General features: G+C 41.7%; 1 protein-coding gene across 2 annotated transcripts in view; it reads right to left on the reverse strand.

The window, feature by feature from the left end:
* The window catches only part of LOC138961453 (cytoplasmic tRNA 2-thiolation protein 1-like), a 78495-nt gene extending 58858 nt beyond the window's left edge, over positions 1-19637 (reverse strand). For both annotated transcript variants that reach the window (XM_070333103.1, XM_070333105.1), the window contains exon 1: positions 19496-19637. In XM_070333103.1, coding sequence (XP_070189204.1) covers positions 19496-19552 — 57 coding nt within the window. In that variant the 5' untranslated portion in view covers positions 19553-19637. The remainder of the gene's footprint in view (positions 1-19495) is intronic.
* Between the last annotated feature and the right edge of the window lie 8132 nt (positions 19638-27769).

A 27769-nucleotide genomic window follows, 5' to 3' on the forward strand; every position in this document is an offset into this window, starting at 1 on the left:
TCCATCTAATCATCCGTCTGTCTGTCCATCCATTCATCCGTCATCCATCTATTCATCCCTCCATCTATCCCTTCACATGCCCTTCCACACGCAAATCTGCAAACAGTTATATGCATAATCGTTGCATTTCTGATACATAGCATCACATTAACGTTTCCAAAAAACAAAACATTATTACTATTTTTTAAGCAATCGACACAAACAACAAAAATAGCATACACATAAAACAAGATCGTGCAATATCTCATATTCACTGTCCCCACTCACTGCGTATTTTAAACGCGTTCATGATGAAGGTTGCAAGTCTAAGTAATATTGATCTGTTTGGTGTCGCTAGAAGTAGCGCCAGTTTAAAGCTTGATGGACGGTTGTAATATTTTGCAGGTATGTAGTACTCACGAATACCAGCATATTTTGGACATTTCAAAACAAAATGAATTTCATCTTCGGTCTCATTTGCGCAGAATGGACACAAGTAATCTACAGCTGTTGGCGACCGAATGTGTCGTAATCGATGCACTTTGAGTGGCGAGACACTAAGTCTTAACCTAATCAGACAGTTTCTTGCTTTGACATGCTTCAGGTCATTTAAGTATGAAGACATAGATAAGGCTGACTTGAAAGTGCTATAGAAAAGGAATCGTTCTTTACTTTGTACGGTTTCTATCCACTCTTGCTTGTATAATGTGACTAGTCTGTTCTTGAATTCCGTTATGAACGCATTTTCATTTCCAACGCCTTGTTGAATCCAAACTTGGTCAAAGCCGTATTTGTATAGCACATAGCAAACTGATGACGCCCATGTTCTTTTATTTTGTTCGTGTAAATAAAGCAGCATTTTATAAGCTTTCTGTGGCAATCGATGACTAGGCATTTTCAGGATGCGCAACCAAAATCGTATGGACTTAACAAACGTGTTGACAAATAACGGCTGTCTGCCAGTTTCTCCATACACAAGTGTGTTTGGTGTTTTCATGCTTGTGTTCAGAAACCTCTTTAGGGCAAACAGATGCACCTTTTCAATAGGTGAATGGTCTGCATCAAGGCCCCAGACTTCTGCCGCATAATTGAGCATGGGCTGGATCTGGGAGTCGAATAGTTTAAAGAATATGTTTGGTGATCTTTCTCCTAGAGTCCACAGTACCTTAAAAATACCAATCACACCCTTTCTTGCACGCAGCGCTAAATCGTTCAGCGTGTGAGAAAATGTCAACCTTGTAGAAAAGTAAATTCCTAAGTATTTATACATGTTCACAGTTTCCCTTACGTTATTGCCATACATCCATTTTTCAATAGCTGCAATATGACCACCATTTCTGAAGTTAACTATGTTAGATTTTTCTAAATTAACAGTCAAGCCAAGATTACAAGCAGTTTGGTATAGCACGTTTATCTGGTTCTGTAACACACACACAGTGTCAGAAATCAAAATAACGTCATCTGCGAACATGAGAATCAATATCTCAATATAATCTGGGATAAGTTGTATACCATGTCGTCCTTTTCGCATAATTTCGTCCGCCAATTCGTTAATGAAAAGTGAGAACAAAATTGGAGAGAGAGAGAGAGAGAGAGAGAGAGAGAGAGAGAGAGAGAGAGAGAGAGAGAGAGAGAGAGAGAGAGAGAGAGAACGAACGAACGAACGAACAAACTTAATTACTCAAGGATGGAGATTTTAGGCTGACGCCTAGTCTTACAATGTGTCCCTGCTAAAACTAAATATGTATTAAGATGGATACAATGACAATCGTAAACCGACACAAGGAAAAAAAACAAAAAACATGTAAAGATTAATCATGCATTATCGCAACTACTACATAATCTTTACGAATATCAAATGAATAATTTGTTCTAAAAGTACGTGATCCAGGGCTTATCATACACACTGTTGGGGTTGCATGTGTGATGTACACCTTGACATTTTCGCCTGACAAAAATTGTGTTTTGAAGTTTGGTATAGACACCGTATTTTTGAAAATAATATTTCAAATGAAAGCTCGTTTTCTGAAAAGGGTTGGACATCAGACTGATGTGCCACGCGCCGCTCTGCTTTTATACCCGGCCCTCGGTCCTTGAGGCGTTTAAGTTCCTTATTTTCGCAGAAGACAATGAAACCTTTTAGTCTTCAGTGCACAATGCTACTTCAAGATGTCACAGAAGGACCAACGCCCACAAATTAAAAACTGATGTAAACGGGTTTGAAGTGACATCAGCACTCGCCAGGGGCAAACAGTCCGTGCAATTTAACACTAATTCTTCCAGCATCCTGATGTCAGGATTCTGACCAGTTCCAATTTCGACTCGTCAAGGCGCACGCAAACACGCCTTCTGTGCAGACGATACAATTTCTTCCCTCTGTTGTGACAGACAATATCGCCAAACGGGTCAATCCTTTGACAGTCCGTTTCTCAAAACGGGCGAATCCTTGCAAACATGGCCACCAGACACTGCAACGCTCTCGATAGGGGGTCTGGAAAAGTTAGGACATCAGAAGAAGACAACAACAAATTGAAGAAACCCGCTTCAGTTTGTTTTTCCTTCCACTGGGGCGATCCGAGGGGACTATACTGAAGGACAGTTGACGCCGACGAATCAGGAAGTTTGACAGGCGATGGCCTGTAGAATTGTAGAGTTCTTGTCACTTCAAAGGTGCAGACTGTGACACGGGGATGGGTATTGTTATTGGGGGTGTGGGGGAATCTTCTTGACCCGGACAAAAGTCTGTTAACCTTATGGGGCCATTCTGTCTCCGTTTCGCCGTCTTCAGGTTTCGACCTTTTCAAAAGGTGCAGATTTTCCAGATTCATCGTTTCTCGGGCTATAGATCGAATGTCTTCGCCTTTGACTTGGTTTTACTCGAGCAAGTTGTTGCCAAACAGCCGCCTGGGGCACAGACCGATAGACACAAAGAAACACAGACACAGACAGATACACAGGCAGGCATATTTTCCCGAGTCACCGTTTCCAACGAAACCGACCGTGGCTTCTCTGACTAAGTAAGTGTGTCTCATTGTGCGACCAGCATCTTGGAGTCGCTCCAGTCACATTCTAAGATAAGTCAGAGCATCACGTATTTTTGTCTGATGGGTTTCTGGTTTGCCAACTAAATTGACCGAAAGGTCGAAGTTCTAGTAAATATTTAGTTTTGTCCTGAATTAAACGTTACACTAATTTAACCTTTCTTGTTTGCTTTATTCTGGAAGCAGTCAGTTGAGAGACGACAAACACACGAGCGCGCGCGCACACACACACACCGTGCACACACACACACACACACACACACACACCGTGCACACACACACACACACACACACACACACACCATCGCCGACTAGAGAAACCGACAACCTACGTGTAAAAACACCTCATCCGCATTCATCACCCACAAAAAATAAAACCCATAATCGCTGCACGGCAAGCAGTCAAGCTGTGGCATTTCTAATTTTCACCAGCTCGGGTTACCACACTCCAAAACCCAACCTACAGGAATCAAGTTGCTCTTGTTACTTACAGACAGGCACCGCACACCGGTCACCCCCTTTTTAATTGCTCCCACTTGTTTTACTACCGGGGAGGGCTTTTACCACACACACCGCGAGGTGTTAAAAACAGCTCTGTATTGTCTAACGCTGACGGCTTTACGATGCCTTTCTTTTCATACGAGGGTGTAAAAACAGATCGTGTGGGACAGAGGGAATTGAATTGGAAAGGGCGTCGTGTGTTCGGGCAGTGTCAAATTCGCCATTAGAATCTTCTCTCCGCGACAATTAAGTAGTTAGTGTTCCACACTCTTACCTGAAATAAAATAGTGTCAGAAAAAGGGATTACATGCATAGTGAACAAAAATGTCCTTTGTCAAACGGCAAATTTTAAGTCTGCTTGACGAAAACTTGATTCCTCTTTTTGCCATCGAGACAAGTCCGAGAAGCGAAACCTTAGGTTTTTTTCATGGTAAAAGGATACACAGGGCCAGGGCAGTAAAACCTTGTAAGCATGATGAAAGTGGTGCAACTGAAAGCATCTCTCTCTCTCTCTCTCTCTCTCTCTCTCTCTCTCTCTCTCTCTCTCTCTCTCTCTCTCTCTCTCTTCTCTTCTCTTCTCTTCTCTTCTCTTCTCTTCTCTTCTCTTCTCTTCTCTTCTCTTCTCTTCTCTTCTCTTCTCTTCTCTTCTCTCTCTCTCTCTCTCTCTCTCTCTCTCTCTCTCTCTCTCTCTCTCTCTCTCTCTCTCTCTCTCTCTCTCTCTCTCTCTCTCTCTCTCTTCAAAAAGTCGGCAAGATGCTCAACAAAATTGTGTTCACTTTTATTACTTCGCCTTTTACGAAAGGTCTACATCATAGAGGCCAAATGACCTGAATCGATATAAGTTTATAACCGTACGTCATCCTATGGCGTAATACAGTTGAACCTGACGTGATGAACCTCTCTGGTCACATCCTATTTACATGTAATACTTCCATCCAAATTCGCTCTGTTCTACATCTCGATCAAATATTCATTTCATGACACTTTAGGCTGGTCTTAAATGTGTCTTTCAACTGCAGGTTCCTCTGTAACTGAAACAACAGAAAAACAAGGCCCCCCCCCCCCCCCCCCCCCCCACTCCTTCGCGAACAAATTTTTTGTTTGTTTAAAGGTGTTGGTGATTTGAGACTGTTTCATCCGGGTTCCCTCCCCTTCACCACCTGTGCCCCTATTCAATTATATTCCACCGGGAAAGAGGAAGGTGGAGTTTGCATCGGTAATAAATGATAGGTTGACAGAAACAACTAGGAGCTTGGCGGGAACTCGATGTCATGGCAACCGAAAACTTGTGAAGTATTCAATTTCATCACTCGAGTTGTAACAGATCATACCGTGTCGAAAACGACGGTGACCAAAACCAACCAAAAGAATCAAGTACCAACAACAACAAAGAGATTAGAAGAAAAACTAAAACAGGAGAGCAGAGAATCATTATAATGCCATGATACAGCTACGAAAACGTCAAAGCTAATTCGTCCGATAAAAAAGGGGTATCACAGGAACTCGTTTTTTGTGTAGTTTCTTTGGTATTTTGTCTATGTAAGCTTTCGTTGAATTAAGAAAAAAGCTGTCCCAAGGAATAATGGATCTTGCTCAAATACAGCAGCCTCAGAAAAGAAAACATGGAGCTCAAAAGAGTAGAACAAGAAATTCCTACGAGGTAGGAAAAACACCCCCGTCAAAGGGAAATAACCTTCTCAGTTGGTGGCAGTGACTGAGTGAGAATGGTTATTTCCCTTTGACCATTAAGATGTCCCTCTATAAGTCCTTGTATAATTTTAATCCACCAATAACTCCCTAACCGTGTGTTTGACTGGTCCCAATTTTTGAAAGGACCGTCTCAGGAATGTATAGAACCTGTTCACCAAGTTTGGTGACGATCGGTCCGTTCATTCTTGAGATCTATATGCGAACACAAACAAACAAACAAACAAACAAACAAACACATCGAGCGAAACCTATACACACCCCTATACCGGGGGTGTAATGACAACATGTGTGGGAAGCAATTATCTTTCTGAAAGGCGTGTTGGCGGAAACGGGGTTTAAGGAGAGTACCAGACGACGTAGCATAACGTTTCGAACTAGCTAAAGGTTTATTAAAGCGTTCAGTTGTAATTGTGTGCTGGGCCCAAGTAAACCCATAGCAGCCTATGGTTATTGTTCGGCTACCTCAACGAAATTGAAGACGTTTGGCATCATACGCCGCCCACGTGTAAGCTTATTGTCCTCATAGTGGGGCTCGTATGTTGCAGACGCACTCATAAATCATTCACATCTTGCAACAAACATCATACTTTGTGGTATTGTTCCTTATAATTATTTAAGGGATTTCAGATACAGAGCCACTTCAGAAATCGTTTTTTTTGTCTTTGATAGGGAATAAAAGGTTGCATTTACAGCAGACGAAATTCGTACCAAAAGCGCTCAGCAGTAAATATTCCCAACTCAGCAAATGTAAAATTCAATGGTTTACCATGCACCAGAAGTTGTCTGCTGATAACACATGCATGACATAAATACTCTTATGGGTATTTTTGTGTTCTGGTATTTAATTTGATCGTTTTTAGAATTTTATATATCCGCAGCATGAAAATTCAAGATGGCGGCCTCCGCAACATTGCGTGTTTTGATTTGAGCAAAAACAACGTTTCTGAAGGTAAGTTTTCAAGAATACGCATCCATTCACCAATGTCACATCATTTTACTGTTTAATTCTCCCCTGGGGTCTGTTATTCATCGGGTGAAGCGCTGAAATGCAGAGTAATCTTGCAATAGCTCATCAAGCTGGATTGTGATGCTGACAGATCTAGATCTATCTGTTGATTACAAGTAAGGAAATCATGATCGCCACGCTGGTGATTTTAAACAGATTAAACGAACTTTGAATAAAAGGCGAGGAGAAAGAGATTGTTCATGGTATGATAAATGATTAGTCCTGCCTACGTTAAGGACTTCCATAAGGTGGGGAGGGGTAGAGTCAAAAGCTGAGTGAGGGTAGGCCAGATAGTAGGATGACCAGCTGGAGATAAAAACACTCCACTCCCCATGTCTTTACAGTGTTGTGATCAAACTTTCAAACTGAGACGGTAGGTAACAGACAAAAGCATACAGTGTATGCTAATCAAATGAGATAAGTGGTTTTGAAAAATGAAGAGGTACCGCTCTTTGAGTTTTACAATTTTGGTTTGTTGCTTGTTTCTCATCCTTTTGCTTATTTTAAGTTGACCGTGCATTGGTGTGAATTTTATTTTTACAGGATATATACAAGAGTTACACCACATGCCGGTTCCTGGGAACAAGCGTTCTGCATTTATTCCGGTGCCACAGAAGGGAGCCGATTTCACTAGTACTACTGTATCAAGGTTTGTTACCTAATACATCTTAACAGTAAGATTTTTTTATTTGTATTAATTGGAACATGTTTGCACATCATTTGTAAGCGACCTCTGTGAATTTGATGGGTTTAACGTACGAACCCTCACTATGGTCAACATTCTGTTAGCGACTGTTTGAAGCGAATAAATGTTGCGGTCAGAAAGATTCCAGAATCAGTTGGGTCACTGGAAACTGTGTTTGTTTGTTTTTTAACCTGAAACAGTAAGAATTATCCGAATTCATTAAATACAATTTTCTTTCATTTTGGTCTGTTGTGTGAAGACTTGCTAACCCGGCTTTGACCGACTCTCTGAGATAGTAAACATTATTCAAATACATTCAAATAAAAATGTCACTTTTCATCTTTTGTGTGAAGGGTACCACAGGCTGATTTCCTGCACCATGGATGTAGAGGAGGCCAGACAGTCTGCTTCTCATTCCAGCTGTGTTGCGTTTTTTTCTGCTCGTGAAGTGTATCGCCACATTGCCAAAGCCATTGGCCAAGAGAAGTCACCCTGTCTGCCCATTTTGCATAGCCTTACAGGCTGTGACACTATGTCGTTCTTCAATGGTATTGGGGAATCAGAAGGCTTGGGAAGTATGGCAAGCATTTGAAGACGTCACTCAAACTTTCTTCAGGTTGTCTGCTCCTCTTTGTAAGCTGAGTACCACTGACAGGGCAGCACAAGAGCTTTTTGGTGTACATTTGTAGGACAAAACCAGCAACGTACTGGGTGTAAACAGTGCTAGACGGTACCTCTTTAGTAAAAAGAGCTGCCAAATTGACCATAATCCCCTTACAAGTGAGGTGCTGCTGCAGGACATGAGATTGAGAAGAGCCATCTACCTATTAGACTTCCAAACTCTGTGGGCTGGCAGTTCAAGGCTGGAAAGTGGGAGTCATTCTGGACGAGCTTTCAAGAGGTATCCAGCGTGTGCCGAGAACTCATGAGGTGTGCCTGCAAGCAGAGCTGTACAACAAAACGCTGCAAATGCTGCTAAGAAGGACTGCAGAGCACAGCTCTCTGCAAATGTGCTTGCATGCCTGTGAAAACTGTCAGCATCTAAACTGTGCAAAAATATTATTGCACCCATTTTCATACCCCAACTCAAACTTTTATTCCTGTGTCATTTTATTCAAACTGTCTATGCCATTAAAGGCTCGCATCTTCGCTATCTGGCACTTTTTTTTTAACATCATCATTTACGCCGTCAAAATAAGGATACCCTTGACGTGACAAAGAGATGTGACAAAAACTTCGGGTACCTTTTAAAAAGCCGACGACAATTCCTGAGGCACAACTGGGTCACTGTTGTATACGAAGAGAAAGTCAACTTGATTATCCATCCAGAACAGGTTGTTTTATTTCGCCATCTTGCATATTTCTAGTGTTGTGCCAGTGTACCTACTGATGTATGTGTCGATCTCACGGATGAGATGTTTATGTGTCAAATTTGAGGGATACCCAAGTCAACTAAAATCCATGTATTTTAGCAATGACCAAGTGGGTTGCGTTGAAACTTTCAGGAATGTGTGTCTACGCACGAGGCGTAGTTCAACCGTTTGAGTACACTTTCAAATCTTCACGAAATAATATTTTAAAAACTGCCACAGGTTTGTTGACTTACATCCCACATATTTTTGACTTCGCATGTATATATGACAGATGGTTGTTTCAAGTACTGCCAAAGTTTCTTTTGAGTATAGACACTTGCCGGAATGTGCTAGTTGTGTAAACACATGAGAACAAACAACGTTTTCGAAATACAGCGATTATGAATTTTAGTCGACTTTTGAGTTGATACATTACATTTTTATCAGTTTTATTTTGGGGGTACACTTATTTGGGCGGCAGTCAAATAACCCATGTAAAGGCCACCTTTTATCTTAAAAGTGTTCCAGTTAGCCAAGTTGAGTGCCCTCAATAGCATACATTGAATATAACAGCACAGGAATGAATGTTTTCGTTTTGGTATGAAAATTGGTGCAATATATTTATTTTTGCACAGTTTAGGTAATCCACAAATTCTTCAACCCTGCCACCCACACCGTCCAATCATTCTCTGCACCAACAATACATGTATTGTTTTGTTTAAAAATGTGTTTGTGTTAGTTTCTATTGCAAGAGAATGTCTTGTAGCATCAAAAATGCCTAAATACCCTTTTATTGGCGGCCATTTTGAAAATTGTAAAAAAACTACTGATTTCTTAATTTTTTCACGGTGGCTCTGTATCAGGTTTTGTTAAGCAAAAGCAAATGTCCATTTACGCCAAATTTGCTGTTAATCACATGAAGTGAAATATGCCTAACATACCCAACCGTTTACATTGGCGGCCATTTTGAAAAATTGTTTAAAAACTACCCATTTTTTATTTTTCGCGATGGCTCTGTATCAGGTTTTGTTAAGCACATAAAACTCTTCATATTTGCTTAATTTGGTGTTTGTTGCATGATTTGAATGATTTTGCAACATAGGAGCCCCACTATCAGTCTGCATACGTTGATGCACTGCCGCCGACGACCAAACCTCTCTATTTGTCTGTCTGTCTCTCATCATTTAGTGCGCATCTTGTGCTCTGTCGCAACAGAAGCACCGGAAGTGCCCCCCCCCCCCCCCTCTTCAGCAAATGACAGATCTGGTCCGTCCCCTCACGTCCGGCGGCGCGCGGAGTCAGTAAGGGACACCACTGGAGTTGCACATATGTCAGGCCAGAGGGTTTTGTCCCCTGAAGCTGTTCCCCCATTGGCGTGCCCGCCCCCTCGGTGACAAGCGCGTTACAGATGTCGACTGGAGCCCGCAGTTTGCACGTCAACTCTAAAACACACCTAACAATTTCGCGGCCGGGGCGAGGAGGTAGAAAACTGAAGCGGGCTGGATTAATTTCTGTTGAGGGGCGAAGGAGGTTCACGCGAAACGGTTCGTCCTGTATGTTTTTGTCATCCGTCTAGCTCGAGTTTCTGGCAGGCGAGAGACCGTTTTTCAGGTGCTTTGGGCTCCTGATTGGTACTGAGTCGTGAAGTGAAGGCGAGTTACTCCCCTTGAGTAACTTCCCTTGAACGACTCTACGGCGCTAGTTCTCAGCAGTCTGCTCTTCTTCACGTGCGTCTCTGACTACATGGTATTTGATATTTGATATCTGTTTGCTTTTTGGGTCCAGCGGACCATATACTGTAGGCCAAATCAGGACCCCTTGACTACATGGTATGGCTGCGTTTGCAGGAACGTTAGGATTTGTTTGACTCCAGGAATACTGCCAAAATGACAATCAAAGTTTAGATAATTGTCGGAAATTTTAGGCAGTCCTTCTTTGGTGTCGCCTTTCTCTCACAGAGAAAACGACCCGAACTTCCCAGCGATGAAACAATAAAGGATTGAAACCACGGAGTTAAACGACATTAACCGAAATTATTATTATTATTATGAACATTTGTGCGCCTAATCTAAATATAGCCCTAGGCGCTTACAAAATATACAATACATAGTGAACATTATACGAAACACAAATCGACAAGGACCAAGACACTCCGACTCATACACTCGCAGACAGACGCACAGCGAGAACGCGACGCACTCACTCATACAAACTACAGGCACATGCATTCTGAAGACGGAAAATCAGTCATAAATAAATAAATAAATGATTGGATACATAAAGTTAGTTGAGAGAAGAAGAATAGAGCTGGAAAGGGAAGAAGAAGGAGAGAGAAGGAGACAGATTAAGGACCAGCAGGAGAGGGGGATGGGTGGTCATTAACAGACTAGTGAGGGAAGAGGTGTGTTTTGAGTGAGGTTTTGAATGATTGCATGGATGTGGAGTGCCTGAGTGAGTACGGGAGTTGGTTCCAGATGGAATGTTCCACCCATTTGACTCGTAATGATAAAAGTTCGCAGCAGCAATGGACTAAACTTTCAACCGGATTTGGTCTCCCTCCCTCCCTCCCTCCCTCCCTCCCTCCCTCCCTCCCTCCCTCCCTCCCTCCCTCCCTCCCTCCCTCCCTCCCTCCCTCCCTCCCTCCCTCCCTCCCTCCCTCCTCCCTCCCTCCTCCCTCCCTCCCTCCCTCCCTCCCTCCCTCCCTCCCTCCTCCCTCCCTCCCTCCCTCCCTCCCTCCCTCCCTCCCTCCCTCCCTCCCTCCTCCCTCCCTCCCTCCCTCCCTCCTCCCTCCCTCCCTCCCTCCCTCCCTCCCTCCCTCCCTCCCTCCCTCCCCTCCCTCCCTCCCTCCCTCCCTCCCTCCCTCTCCCTCCCTCTCTCTCTCTCTCTCTCTCTCTCTCTCTCTCTCTCTCTCTCTCTCTCTCTCTCTCTCTCTCTCTCTCTCTCTCTCTCTCTCTCTCTCTCTCTCTCTCTCTCTCTCTCTCTCTCTCTCTCTCTCTCTCTCTCTCTCTCTCTCTCTCTCTCTCTCTCTCTCCCTCTCTCTCTGTGATGGCTACAAAAGAAAATGACAGTTGTAATTTAAAAAACATAACGTCGTACTCGCTGAAGTTCAACCATTGGTTCAAGGCTTTCCTCTCATATCTGGTGGGATATGACCAACAAACCTCATCAACTGTTCTAATGAACATATCAACTCATCACAATCACGACACCCACGAACCCACCCAAACCCAACTGAGAGAGGGGGGGGGGACGTCCCCTTTTAGAGAGAGAGAGAGAGAGAGAGAGAGAGAGAGAGAGAGAGAGAGAGAGAGAGAGAGAAACACAGAGAGAAGGAGGGAGGGAGACAGACAGACAGACAGACAAAGAGTCCGATCATCATTGAAACAAGCACACAAGACAGACACAGAGACAGACAAGACAGACACAGAGACACACAAGACAGACACAGAGACAGACAAGGTGTCAACTCCAGCTGGAACCCGCACTTTTCAGCCTGTGTGTGTTGGGTTACGAACATAAGCCTTCCACGCTGCACGCCCCCTGTGGGTCCCCCTTGTCTCCCCTTCTGGGCCAACATGCTTATTATCCCAGCGGGACCCTCCCCCTAGCGTGTGAAACAGCCTACCCGGGGTAGGGCCTGCTTTCTGGATGACACCACTGGGGTGTCTTATGCTCACCTTTTCTGGTGTTAACGCTTCTCCGGCGTGTCGCCCTAACAAATTACTTTCGCTCCCATGAGACGGTAAACTGTCTGAGTTACTTTATTTTGTGCGAGTGGAAGGTGTTTCGTGACCGTAGGAACAAATATTCCAGCTGCTGTTATTGTAAATGTTTGCTGTGGCTAGAACCCGAAGTATGCAAAAGATTAAGTCATCTTCAGCAACAAGACCAAGTTATATTCTTAATCAAATGTCAATAAATATGTTTGCAAAATTTGAAAGGAGATGTTTTGACCGCATCCAGAAAATTGCAGATTGCTCAAAGTGGCTCATGAACAAAAATTTCACATGGTATCACTAGTAGTACATGATGCAACCTTTTTGTTTGAGAATAACGTTATGGAGCATCACTAAATTTCACAAGGTGGTAGTACATCATGTGACCTATTTGTCTGAGAAGTTTTGTTCAAACCAAACGCTTTGTTTTAATTGCTAGGAATCAAAAAAATACTTATCTGGTAGGGTTGGTGTAAGTTTACTTTCTTGTCACGAGCTAGTCAACTGATTGAGTAGTTTTTAGTCGATCTGGTTCATGTGTGTTAATGTGTGTTGGACCTGGCTTCCTCTAACTGCTTAAGTTAAACTTAAACTTAGCAAAGACAATGTGTTTCAAGATTTTGCCTCACAACTTCACATCAATATTACAAATTATGTAACAGACACTAGCTGACACAGTGTTACTTGATGTAGAGGCAAGGCACGGAGCTGAATAGATCTACAGACCAAAGGGTGTGGTTGATTAGCATGCAAATTACACCCTGGCTCTTCTGCCCCCTATCAGGCCAGCATTCAGGTGTGGGGCAATATGTTTCAGGGATGGGGGGGGGGGGGGGGGGGGGGGGGGGGATGGTGGTACCGGGGGACAATGTACAGTGATCGAGAAAAAAAAATTAAATAAATGGCATGGTAACAAAACAGCGTAATTCTGATTAAAAAAAACATTGACAAGTTTTTTTTCTCCTATCTTGAAAAAAGACAACTATATTTATCTATATAAGACAACAAGGCGAATGACGCTAATGCTGATGAGACAGCTGATCTCAACTTTTAGGGTTTTTCTAGTTTTTTTAAAATAAATGTCTTCGAGATTGATGACATAATATCCGACTTTTTACAAAAGTCAAGGAGGCACTGTACGTAACACCCTCATTTTTAAATCAAATTGATTGAAATATTGGTGAAGCAATCTTTGACAAAGTCCACATCACTAGATTGTATTTCAGCGTGGAAATTTAACACTTAATTAACAAGCTTGCTCCTTAAAATCATCCAAATCCTGAATAAATATTAAAATGGTTTTAAGAGATTCAAAAATAATTTTATTTATTCTTCATTATTTTACTAATTTATACAAAGACATATATATATACAAATGGTATGTTTGGATTCAAAACAAGCTCAGAAAATTAAAAAGAATACAGAAAATTGCGCTTTCCTGCTTAGCACTAGCGTTACACCTGCTGTCATTTCAAATTATCAACAGCTGGTGGCTTGCTGTAGGCACAATTTGCACAGGCTAACAGAAAGATATCTTCATACAATGTGTCAGCGCTGTCTCTGCCAAGGGGAATCTGTGAACCTACTGTCTTGTTGAAAAAAGTGCAATGTTTATTTATTTATTTATTTATTAATGAGATTTCTATGGCGCAAAACCAAAAGCACTATGCGCTTTACAATATCACTAAGTATAAGCACACGCAAACATACTCTGATTAAATAGAACTTAGCTTAGCAAGACATACTAAGAACACTAAACATTTGAGTTCATACAAAAATAGAGAATTAAATTAAATACTGGACAAGCGATTTAAATAAGCTTAAGGCCTACACCAACTGCAATGGGCTATTTCAAATCTTTCTTTCTTTATTTGGTGTTTAACGTCGTTTTCAACCACGAAGGTTATATCGCGACGAGGGAAAGGGGGGAGATTGGATAGGGGAAAGGGGGGGGAGATGGGATCGAGCCACTTGTTAAGTGTTTCTTGTTCACAAAAGCACTAATCAAAAAATTGCTCCAGGGGCTTGCAACGTAGTACAATATATGACCTTACTGGGAGAATGCAAGTTTCCAGTACAAAGGACTAAACATTTCTTACATACTGCTTGACTAAAATCTTTACAAACATTGACTATATTCTATACAAGAACCACTTAACAAGGGTAAAAGGAGAAACACAGACCTGTTTACCCCCATAAGTGTTTTGGAGTAATGCTCAGCCCCAAAAATAGTAATCCTGGCACAAAAATAGTAATCGTCCAGCATTCGTCGCCAATTACAACGCAATGACAACTGTGTCTGCGAAACGCAATCATGCACATATATCGATCATTCACGAACAAAACACATCAGTCAGTTTTTGTAGTCATCATAATTTCAAAGAAGATCACATCAAAAGCACATGCATCACTGATTCTTTTTCTTTTGCTCGTAGTAGGCCTTTTTCAGTGTGTCAAGCGCTTCTCTACTGTACTTGTGCTTGCCGAATGAGTGAGGGCGAGACTTCACCACTAGAATAAGGCTCTCCAGCGTCTCATCAGACAGACATGATCTCAGGTCAGTCCTGTGCTTTTTCACCCCATTTTGCCATTAAAAAAAAACAATGCCAAACATGTGAATTGATAAAAAAAAATTAAAAAAAAATTTTTATTTTTTTTTTACATTTTTTTTATTTATGAAAATCGTAGTCTTGACACGGATAGCGGAATGGCGTATTTTTTGCAGAAAATCGTAATAAATTACGCCAAAATCGTATGGGTAAACAGGTCTGAGAAACAGAATCCGTTAGTCGCCTCATACGACATGCGGGGTGCAGAGAAATAAGGATGTGGAAAAGAAGACTTTTGGTAAGTGAAATAAAGGTGATGGATCCAGTCAGGTAGAAATAAGACAACAAGAAAAGAATTGGAAAACTGCAGGGAATTGTAGGGAGAGTTTTCTTGGAAGGAAATATAGGTGAAAGGACTGGTAAGGCAGAAATAAGACAAAAGAAGAGAAGAAACAGAACCGTTAGTCGCCTCTTACGACATGCTGGGTAGCATCGGGTAAATTCTTTCTAGTCCCAACCAATATGGGACTCCCCCTAACCCGTGGGGGGTACTATTTCAAATACAAAAGTTTAGTTAACTATTAAAGGCAGTGCATAAAACTCCATAATCCTAAGCGGGTCAAACAAATAAGAAACATAAGACTATTTTACTAAAATTACTTCATAAAAAATTATAAACATGGAATACAAAGCTGTAATTGTTCACAACAAATTTAAAAAGATTTTCATGCTATATTGCACAACACATTTTGACACACACCCAATCTCACACAAGCACACACAAGCACACACACACACACACACACACAAACACACACACACACATGCACACACACACACACACGTGCACTCACACACACACACACACACACGCACACGCACACACGCACAGTAAATTCAACAAATATTTAAATACATAAAAAGAATTAAGTACGAGTTTAAAACAAATTGTACAAACAACAGTACTATGTATATATAGTGTTAAATATGTGAGACTACCCAATAAAAAAATATTTAACTAGTGAGTTTATTAAAATGCTAGCAGATATAATCATATCATGAGGCAGGCATGTGCTTTAGGTATTGTAAGCAGACTTGAAAAGGTGGGTTTTAATTAGGGTCTTTTTGAAAGTAGAAGAGGTTTCACAGTGACGGATGGGGTGGGGAAGTTGATTCCAGAGAGTGGGAGCGGAAAAGGAGAAAGAATGTTTACAGTTGCATAAGGCGACAGATTGACTAAATGTATTAATTTGTGTGACTTGGTTTTAGTTTTGTTCTTCTTTGTTGTTTATTGAAAAGCTTGTTACCCTTGTCAAGTGAACAACCATTCAGCAAAAATGAAAATACTAATTTTACCTGACTTAACCATTGCCTGATGATTAAGTACTCCATATAAATTAAACCCAAATTATGATTCTTTATTCATTTTCCTCCCAAAACAAGTAACCCATGTTGGTCTACCTAAGAACGTGTGTGTATGTCTGCACATGTGTGTTTGTGTGCGTGCTAGCTTGTGTGTGTGTGTGTGTGTGTGTGTGTGTGTGTGTGTGTGTGTGTGTGTGTGTGTGTGTTTGTGCATGTGTGTGTGTGTGTGTGTGCACGCCTGCACTTATGTGTGTGTGTGTGTGTGTGTGTGTGCGCGCCTGCGCTTATGTGTGTGTGTGTGTGTGTGTGTGTGTGTGTGTGTTACCGAGTGCCGAAACACCACAATCACCTTTGGAGGCGAAGTCCAACCAAACAGGATTGAGAATTTTAGAGCTTATTTCTAAGCCCTATAAAAACTGTTATGCATTCGCAAAGGAATCCATGAACATACAGAGAGACAAAAGCCGCCAGACCCCATCACAAACTGAACTCTACAATCCACAGGTGTTGCCTACTTCTAAGGCGAACAACTCTGCAGAGTCTGCTGTGAAGGGCGACAGTAGTCTCCCTGTCACACTCGCCCCCGTTTGAATGAACTTTGTCCCCAAAGTTCCGAACCATGGACCCGCCAATTAAGCGTAGGTCCCTCCCAGGTTCGTGGAATGGGAACAGCACGAAAAATGATTCAGTGGCCATAACGCCATTCCTGAACATATCATGTCGAGTCCCATCCCTGTCGACGACGCCAAATGTAACCGAGTGTCGAAACACCACAATCATCTCTTAAGGCGAACAACTCTGCAGAGTCTGCTGTGAAGGGCGACGGTAGTCTCCCTGTCACATGTGTGTTTGTGTGTGATTGTCTGTCTTTGTGTGCGTATGTGCATGTGTACATGCGTGTGTGTGTGTGCGTGTGTGTGTATGCGTGTGTGCATGTGTGTATGTGTGTTTTGGGAGTGTGTGTGTGTGTGTATGTGTGTATGTGTGTTTTGGGAGTGTGTGTGTGTGTGTATGTGTGTATGTGTGTGTGTGTGTGTGTGTGTGTGTGTGTATGTGTGTGTGTGTGCTCTCATTACACTCCTAACCTTAGTGAAAATGCTAGCCGAACCTCACAAACACAGGGAGGGTTGGGAAAGGGGCCAGGAGAGCCAGTGTCTGTTTATGATATGATATAATTAGGTTCTGCCATAGACAGCATTTTGAATGTCCAGACAGCTCTTCTTTTACTGCTTTGAAACAAAGAATCATTTGTCGGACCAAGGCCAGATGGGTGTATGCAAACGACTCCTACCGCAAACGGTTTGGAATTCCCATTAAAGCTGTGGTCTATTTATGACTTTCTGGGGCTACGAGGTTGAAAAATAGGGATAAAATCATGTACAGAATTCTGTACAGCAAACGCTACCCGAAACCCCACCTATATGGCGTGTATGACCTTGAGAGCTTCAGTCAACGCTTGAATTTTGCAGTGGTAACATCCGGTTTGCTCTCTCAGAGCTGAGCATATTTGTCGAGAAGGATCGAGCAGAAAAAATAAACGACTTGGCAGGGATTCGAACTCAAGGCCTCGAAATGTCGGGGCCGATGTCTTAACCGCTAGGCCACTTCACCAGTGTTGTCAAAGATAAAAAAAAAATTTGATAATTTTATATCATTCTACGCTTGAATTACCATTCATGCGGTGCAAAAACGTAAAAATTGCCATTCAAATTTGCCTTTATTTGAAAACATGTTTCACGGAATCGCAGTACATGTTTACACCGTCATGCTACACGACATTCGCGCCATGCAAATAGCTGCGATATCTCTATTTACAACATGCAAGAAAAATGACAAGAACAGTAATTGAATCTCTCCAAAGCTCTGTGCAGTTGAAAACAGACATCTAAGAAATAGTTATACAATTGTATTCACTTCTGAACAATGGGCGGATAGAAATATAAATCAAGCTGCTTCAAGAATAACATAACATGAATTCATACAATGTTTTTCCTTCTTTTTCTCGATTGGTGCAGTAGCCTAGTGGTTATGACATGAGACACGAAGTCTCGAGGTCGAGAGTTCGAATCTTCGCTGGGGCGTTTATTTTTCCCCTTGATCTCTCTTGAAGAGAAAATATGATCAGTCTTGAGAGAGCAAACCGGATGTTATCCCTGCAAAATTCAAGCGTTGACTGAAGCTCTCAAGGTCATACACGTCGTATAGGTGGGGTTTCGGGTAGCGTTTGCTGTACAGAATTCTGTACATGATTGTATCCCTATTTTTCAACCTCGTAGCCCCGGAAAGTCAAAAATAGACCACAGCTTTACAAAAGATCTGCACTGCACAACTTCACTGCACTTTCAAGAACATGAGAGTGCTCTGTCGCTTTTTGAAGATGTGTACATGTATCTTCAAAGGAAAATCATGCGCTGTCCGAAGGAATGGATTGGGTTCTTAATCCGACAATGACCGCACTCAGTTTAAAACGATTGAACATCAAGAACATGAGAGTGCTCTGTCGCTTTTTGAAGATGTGTACATGTATCTTGAAAGGAAAATTAAGGTATATTGCGCTGTCCGAAGGAATGGATTGGGTTCTTAATCCGACAATGACCGCACTCAGTTTAAAACGATTGAACATCTGACTGCCATGCAGTTATGTGAATTGTACATTTGAGCCTTTTAATCAGTATATATATATCCGATGCCATGAATGACATCCCTGTGGTACTGATCAATAGTGGTGAGAAGGACACAAGTTCTATCAGTAAAAGAAAATAGGTGTTTACAAATCATGCTCGACAAATTCATCTCTGACAATTACTGACATGAGCTAGGTTAATTTTGATCATTCAATACAAGTCCAGTGTTGTTCCCAGACACAGAGTACAAAGGTCATGCAGTTAGACCTGGATTCAAAAAATAACTTGGCCACAAAAAATTGTTGTGTCAAAGTTATTGATTAAAACATCCTGGGGTCATAACAATTATGCGTCAAATAAAAAATGCATGTGTAAATGACCGAAGACCAAGGTCTGGGAACAACACTGAAAGTTTAGGACTTGCCACTGAAATAAATGACACTGTACACTAGTGGCAGGTGCTGCTTGCGCATGAAATCGTGTCCTAATTATCCTCGTTCCAGTACACACAGTGTCAGTGACACACACACACACACACACACACACACACACACACACACACATCCACAAACTCACAGAGTTGATGTAAACAGGTAGTACTAAACACTGAGGGATGCACCGATATATATACTATAATTATAAATATTACTACTATAGGAGTAGAACTACGCCAATATCCATAAGTTTGAGTTTGACTCAAAGATAGTCACTGGAGTCAGGAGATCCAACCAAGAAGAACTGAAACACCAGTCAGTAACTTCAATACTAGCTTTACCAAGGTTGTGCTCGGTGACAACTTCTTTCTCCACCCTTGATACGCACAATAACAACAGGCTTGCAGTTGCAGCTAAATCTGACAGTGACAAGCGAAACACGCAAACAGTATCGCGTATGCCGTATGGTGAAGTTCGAACTTCGATATAATGCTTATTTCGTTTACATGACTTTCCACAGGAACACTACATACCGTTTTGGGTCTCTTGATTTGTGCAGCGCCATTACAGACTCGACATCTTTTCGCCATTGTCTCCTCCTGTTTTCTCAGTGAAGTTTTGCCACAGTTTTATAACGAAACGTGGTGAAACACACTAGTGGGCAGCCATCTTGGTTTATACTAATACTGTCGGCTGAATTGATTCGTCCTCCCTGGGTGCGATGACCAATAGCAATCCGTGTTTCTTCTGCTGAAAATGGGAGCTTACTCGTGTCGACCTTGACTTGTAGCAGACGACGCTCTCCACAGCTGATGCAGTGATCGCAACCAGTTGTGAGTTGCGTACATAGGTGCCCGATCTGTTGTTGACACGCTGTTGTTTACTCTCACATCCTGTCAAACTGCTGCGTGTATCATTAATTGATTAACACTTGGCAAGTAATAGTTTTTATCCTCTCTATTTCTCTCATCAGGATGTTAAAAAGAAACCGGCAGTGAGTCCTTGCTCCACTGATTACCTTCGAAGATAAACATTTAGTTTGTCCCATCTCTCTCAACTGTTGTGGCAACAACAACAAAAACAAAAAAACAAAAAAACGCATGAAACTTGATCTTTACTTTTTGTGTGCAATCTGTTTTGTTTTGCTTGTGTTCGTTTTTTGGGGGAGGGGTGATAGTATTAGTAGGTGGTTGTCCTTAAAAAATGATTTTTTAAAAATTGTTATTACCAAGACTGAAAAACACTTTGCAGACGAGTGGGTTGAATATTTGCCGGCCAACAAAATAGGGGCAATTTTATCAAAGACAACAAAGGTAAAAGTTTGGAGATGCCGCGGGGTATCAGTCGATCCCCGTTTTGTTCAGGAAGTGGGAGGGGGGGGGGGGTGTGAAAGTGGGTGGTTGTCGCTTTTAAAAATAGCAGCAACTCTGATTTTGTATTTTATTGTTGGGACTGAAAAACACTTTGCAAACAGTTGTGAAGAAACAATTATACAGAATAAAGGGAGGAATTTACACTTCGTCGGGTTTCATACTAACCGGTCAACAAAAAGAGCACGGACAAAAACAGTTTGGAGATGCGGGGTATCGATCCTTAATTGTACCTCTCACATATTAAGCGAACACTCTACCACTTGAGCTACATCCCCCGATAGCTATGCTATGCTAATTTCTATTTCTGTCCCCAGAATAAGGATCTATTTGGGACATGAGGTGGTTATACGCTAAGTCCCGATAGCATTTTGGTATTCATTTTGTAAAGGTACGCTCCTTCTGGACTGAATGTTATTCACACGTCTTGTCCATTAGTACACCTCAATGATTTAAACTGGGTTTCTTTATTTAATTGAATTATACCTGTGTACATACGAATGTGTAGTTGACTGATCTGCAAAGACACTGACTCAGTCCTAGTTTCAAAATTGAGATTTAAAGCCATTGGATGCCTCCCCCAAACCCCAGCATTCCCCGGCAAAACGCACTTTCCGCTTCTCTTTAAAAACATTTTTATCAGCAATTGGGAATTGTCCATAACATAATTATTGGAAACAATCTTGCCCGACTTGTTTACAAGTGGGAATTTGACTTGTTTTCCTATTTCTTTATATCTTGTTTGTCTGTTGTTGTTTTTGTGTGCTTGTAGTGCCTCTCGAATTCAAGAACACAACTGACGTTCTGTTTTTAAATTGATGAGACTGAAAAATACTTTGCAGGCGTGTGTGAAGAAATAATTCTACAGAAAAGAGGAGGAATGTACACGTCGGTGGGCATAATACTTGCCGATCAACACAAATGTCTTGAGATGCGGGGTATCGATCCCCGTACCTCTCACATGCTAAGCGAGCTCTCTACCACTTGAGCTACATCCCCTAAAATAAACTAAAAAGATCAAAAAATACTGTACCCACGTGTTTGACGAAGATGATACGAAGAGCATCTTCAAACAAAAACAATAAAATTAATAGTTAAACAGACAACTGACCGCCCCACCAACAACAATAACAAAAGTAACTGAGTATAGTGTTGAATATTCAGAGACTTATATCGCGTATTTATACATGTGTTTTTTATCGAGCGTTTGGATAAAAGTAATATCAATATAATTTCAAGAAGTAAATATGCTCTTGAATAATTTATCTTGAAATGCTTAGCTAGTTGTTTTGTATGGGTTTTGTGTGTGTGTGTGTGTGTGTGTGTGAGTGTGTGTGTGTGTGTGTGTGTGTGTGTGTGTGTGTGTGTGTGTTGTTTCAAACTGACAAGTAAGGCAGTACTAGTTATTGTGTCAGTCTCTGCCTCACCCCCCCCCCCCCCCCTTCCCTCCCCACCCACCCACCCACCCATGTTTAATGTTGTAATTCCAGGATCCACAATCTTCCCTTTATTTGCTACGTTTTGTTTGCAAAATCATTTATAATGGGTTGATAATCACTGTGAGGGTAATAGAAGTATTCTGATCTTTTTAGCACCGATATAAAGCACACGAGTAAACTTAATTATCTTTTGTAAAGGCGAGCTCCTTCTGGACTAACTGCTTTTCACCCGTCTTGACGATTGACATTTCCATGATTTGTTTCCGATTTGATTGATACCTGTGAAAACGAATGTGTATTCGACTGAGCTGTAAAGAAACTGACTACATACACTGAATACAACCCGGGGTTTTTTTTCTGTGGTACAGTGCAGATGTTAAACAGCAGTGTTTGGGTCAGAAACATATGTGTATTTGAAGATTTGATTTTCTTCTGCTCCAACTGAAATGGGTTTATTGGATTTGATCCATATGACGGCACAGGGGCTTGACCACACCTACCCTAAACAAATAAGGCGCTTTTTGACGTCATGTTTCGATTGGAGCGGTCAAATTCGTGACTAACACTGAACGATTTTTTTTTAAATAATAGATTTAGTTTAAATCTGCCGCACACTCAGATTGATCAAGCGTTTGAAAGAGAATGACTGCAAGTTTGGAAATCGACAAGAAATCCTGTTTTTATGTTATGGTGTTTTTGTCGCGTATCTGCAGCCTCTCAAAATTACAGAGGACAATGACAAAGACCCTCTTCGGCATCCATACCTTTACTTAGAGCAACAGAACCTGCGAATGGATGTCTTAACGGTAGTTCGTTAAACTTGGGTAAACGTTCGTAACGCCAATGAGACAAAATTAAAAGCCTATCAAAAACGAAAATAAATCTTATTTTGTAATTGTCAGAACTGAAAAACTCAATTCAGGCGGGTGTGAAGAAACAGCACTACAGAATAAAGGGAGAAATTTACTCTTTGGTGGTTTTAGTACTTGCCGGAAGAAAATGTAACATAGATAAAAAGTGTATGGAGATGCGGGGTATCGATCCCCGTACTTCTCACATGCTAAGCGAGCTCTCTACCATCTGAGCTACATGCCCTGATAGTGTGAGGTACTCATTGGCTCACGTAAGTGTAGCCTTTGCGATGCTAAACTTTGTCTGTCTGTGCGTGTGTATGTATGTGTGTGTGTGTGTGTATGTATAAGTTACAGCTCCGTCCATCCATGGTATCGCCTGATATTTTGTCGAGACTGGGTCAATGAATATGATGACGTCACTCGAGGCTCTGCCGAGAGTGACGTCATTATATTCTTTCATCCCGTCGAGACAAAATATCACGCGATACCATGGATGGACGGAGCTGTAACGTATTTATGGCATGACCAAAGTAAAGAGAATTTGTCATGGGATGTGGAAACAAATCATTGGAAATTCACGATGGGCAATCAACCCAAGCCTAGAAGTTGTAGAACTATATTTTGTTTCAGTCTTGGCAAGGCAAGTTTTGTCCAGTTCCGGAAAAGACATCATGAATACACCAGTTATCAGTTTCGGCGTTTACATGGAACGAAGAAGGAAAGCGGAAGAGGAAGACGTAGGGGAAGGGCTCCTAATATGGACCGGCTCCTAATATGGACCACCTCCTGTTTTAACGGCGCTAGAGCGCTCAAAAAAGTTTTATTCGCTGTATTCACCCTCTCTGGATAACTTGCACATGTCAAAACAGTTGCAGAAACACAAATCTCAAAACCGTTAGGCTTTTTCTCTTTTTTTCACTTTTGGCAGCGTTCACTCTAAATTTGCCGCCTAAAACGGACTCGTTTCTGTCAACAGCCAAAGCTTTTATCACACAAAAATTGCTATATATGACAGCTAAGACCGCATTTGTTACATTTCAGCAGTGTTGACCCCGAGTTTCTACTGCAAACAAAAAATAATGGCAACATCTCAAAGTATGTGCGAGTCCCCTAATATGGACCACCTTCAACAAATCAAAGAAAAGAGAAGCTAAAGGCTATTTTCATTAATTCATTACGAAGCTTGCTGAAAATAACCTATAACTAGCCCTCGAGATTTCAAAAAAATATAACAAAAAGTCTTCTTTTCATGAAAATTGATAATTTCACTTATTTTCACTCTGTTTTTGATAAGCTTCTTTTGTTTCCTGGTGTGCTTCAAATAATGCTCTCATCAACTCGAAACAGATAAATCTAAAGCATAATTATTTGAATTAGTCTGACTTGTACACTAAGTTGTATCATGTTATTTTGAAGTATAGACCTAGGGTTTTTTTTACAGTGATTCGTGAAGGCCGCTTCACTGGTCCATATTAGGCGCCCAGGCTCCTAATATGGACCATTTGTGATTTTTTTCTGTATTTAATTTTTGCTGAATGTCTATAAAAAAAAACGCTCGCGCTGGACCCGAGTACTCTTCAGACTGGCTCGCTCCCCCAGTATGAAAGTTTTTGTCTTGTGCACGTTTAAGACCAAGTGATTGCTCTATGTGAATTACATGCATTCCCTTTGCTATATAACTACATTGCATGCGAGCCGAGGATGTGCGTGGTGACTGGCCTTTCTCTTTTATTTGATCACAGTGAAAAATATACTGCCGACCCTCTTCATAACTAGTGAACTGGTGGCCCACGAAGTTCTTTTACTGTCCTGGCTCGCGGATTCTTGCATTTATCACGCCCCAACCGGAATAAATGCTCAATCCGCTGTCAGTTCGCAACTGAACCTTGTTTTTTTTCTGTAACTTTTTGGTTAACATTAAAACGGCAACCCAAAAGAGTGTTTCAGCTGTTTCAAGACACAGGCTTAGCTCCTTCTTTTGAGTTGCTTTTCAGTCTAAAATGACACCGGAAGCGAACAAATTGTCGCGTATACTGTCACAAAAAGACGTCATGACAAAGTTACACGCAAAGCGAAAGAGACTTTGACGTCATTTACTTTTGTTCGGAATGTTTCGTCTGTTCCTAGCTTGTCAGTGAAGACCTGACGTGAGTAAGCTTACCCAAAACCAAAACGTCTTTGTTCTCTATTCACATTGCAGCTGTGAAATAATCACTCGTATACAACTCTCCTGTGTTCACTTTCAAGTGAATAACTATCGTTCTGATATCATTTTAAAGTGAAGCTAAAGAAACCTGGTATCGGCACTGCTGTGCATCTCCTATGATCTCAATGGTATCAAGGCACGGGTCATAGCCCTTTGCCGCGACAAGGTTTGCCGATACCGGCACTTGTCTTGTCTAGACAGTGACGTCATTCATAGATGACGCCAATCATAAATGACGTTTGTCAAGGGAACTTATGCTTTCAAGTGTTGCTGCTTCCAGTGACAGGAAGGTATAGAGATTGATCATTATATACAATCAATTTATCATTGTATACACAAATTACACAAACGTCATCTTGTGAGGGACCAAAAAATATTGAAACTCTCGGATGATTTTTTTGTGTGGTATCAACCTCGACCTACGGTCTCGGTTGATACCACAAAAAAATCATCCTCGAGTTTCAATATTTTTCGGTCCCTCACTCGATGACGTTGTGTAATCTCTATATACAGCATGACTTCCCTTCTTTGTCTCTGTTAATCTAGGGAGAAAATATCCAGCGATATTTCTCCGTAGGCCTAAAGTTCGGCCATGACCTAGGCAAAATAACTTGCGCAGCCGCAGAAACAAGAAAATGGAAATCTTATGAAGCCGTCATCAACACGAACACAATGATTGCAGAAGCAAACTCTGTACCTACACGACCGAGACACAAGACTGATTATTTCACAGCTGCAAAGGGTAAGCTTACTCACGTCAGGTCTTCACTGACAAGCTAGGAACAGGCGGAAAATTCCAAACAAAAGTAAATGACGTCAAAGTCTCTTTCGCTTTGCGTGTAACTTTGTCACGACGTCTTTTTGTGACGACAGTATACGCGACAATTTGTTCGCTTCCGGTGTCATTTTAGACTGAAAAGCAACTCAAAAGAAGGAGCTAAGCCTGTGTCTTGAAACAGCTGAAACACTCTTTTGGATTGCCGTTTCAATGTTAACCAAACAGTTAAAGAAAAAAACAAGGTTCAGTTGCGAACTGACAGCGGATTGAGCATTTATTCCTGTTGATGAAGGTACGGTTGAAGCTTTATTCTCTCCGTCAATCAACAAGACTAGATTTGTAGCAGACGAAAAACAAAGTGTGCGTTTTTCCTGTCTTGTGAAGGCGATTATGTCGTTATACGTTATCTGTACGTTGTAACATAGACCTATATTAGAGGGTTGTAATGACATTTCAAAACAAAATTTAGCTTTGATGCGTCACGGGATAATAAGCTTATACGTTTTTATCCATGGAATTGTTTTTTTCGTCTCGGCAGGGTGAATGAATTCATTATGTCTTTTCCGGAACTGGACAAAACTGGCCTTGCCAAGACTGAAACAAAATATAGTTCTACAACTTCTAGGCTTGGGTTGATTGCCCATGGTGAATTTCCAATGATTTGTTGCCACATCCCATGACAAATTCTCTTTACTTTGGTCATGCTATATATACGTTACAGTTCCGTCCATGCATGGTATCGCGTGATATTTTGTCTCGACGGGGTGAAAGAATATAATGACGTCACTCTCGGCAGAGCCTCGAGTGACGTCATCATATTCATTGACCCAGTCTCGACAAAATATCAGGCGATACCATGGATGGACGGAGCTGTAACTTATACTAACTTGTGTCTCGGTCGTGTAGGTACAGAGTTTGCTTCTGCAATCATTGTGTTCGTGTTGATGACGGCTTCATAAGACAAATCAGCGAATCTATCGTGAGGAAGACGTTTATGTACAAATCACCGAACCCAACCCATTTTTGTGTGTGGATTTTTCTGAAGAATAAACTGCATGTGGTTAATTTCATCCGTTTAATGCTTGTCGAAACGAGCCATCAGGCTTTAGAATAAAAGATTTCATGCAGATCCACGCCATTGCTTGGCCATCTGATCACAGATTTTTTGTTTGTTTGTTTGCTTAACGCCCAGCCGACCACGAAGGGCCATATCTCACCCAGTCACATTATTCTGACACCGGACCAACCAGTCCTAGCACTAACCCCATAATGCCAGACGCCAGGCGGAGCAGCCACTAGATTGCCAATTTTAAAGTCTCAGGTATGACCCGGCCGGGGTTCGAACCCACGACCTCCCGATCACGGGGCGGACGCCTTACCACTAGGCCAACCGTGCCGGTATCTGATCACAGATGAGATCGCAGTTTGTAGGTTGAATCTATGAATCGACCAGAGATAGATCTGCATTTCTGGTACGACCTTCCAGATTATCAACAGCGGGTTCATGGTCGGAATCAAGAGGTCAAATTTGCGTGGCTCCCAATCATTTCATAAAAGATTTTCATTTTCTTGTTTCTGCGGCTGCGCACGTTATTTTGCCTAGGTCATGGCTGAACTTTAGGCCTACGGAGAAATATCGCTGGATATTTTCTCCCTAGATTAACAGAGACAAAGAAGGAAAGTCATGCTGTGTGTGTGTGATAGAAACTTTAACATTTGACTAAACACCGAAATACTAATTTTATCTGGTTATTATCCAAGTAACAGCTTCAAAATATTGAAGCAATGATCAACATTTCGTCGGCACGTATGTAGTTTAAGTGTGTATCCAAAGAAAACGGGTGGTGGGTTTTTTTTTTTTTTTTTGGGGGGGGGGGGGGGTAAAAACAGCTGACTGGTTTGTGTCGTGTGTGGTATGTAGACCAGGTCAGGGGTCAAGGTTAGGTCAGATCGCGTGAAGGATTGTGGTATAGATACAGTTATCACCGAGCTGCAGTTCGCCGATTCGGAGAAGACGATTTCACATTGTTCGGTTCCGTAGCTCCAGAAAAACAGATAAAGAAGATACCAAAGGAGATTTCCTGCAGGTTAATCTGCACAGCGTGTTTCCAGTGTCTGCGCGAGGAAGCGCTGTCGAAAGCGCAGTGTCGATCTGGCCAT

The sequence above is a fragment of the Littorina saxatilis genome, linkage group LG3 (assembly GCF_037325665.1).
Source record: "Littorina saxatilis isolate snail1 linkage group LG3, US_GU_Lsax_2.0, whole genome shotgun sequence".
NCBI classification, from domain to species: Eukaryota; Metazoa; Mollusca; class Gastropoda; order Littorinimorpha; family Littorinidae; genus Littorina; species Littorina saxatilis.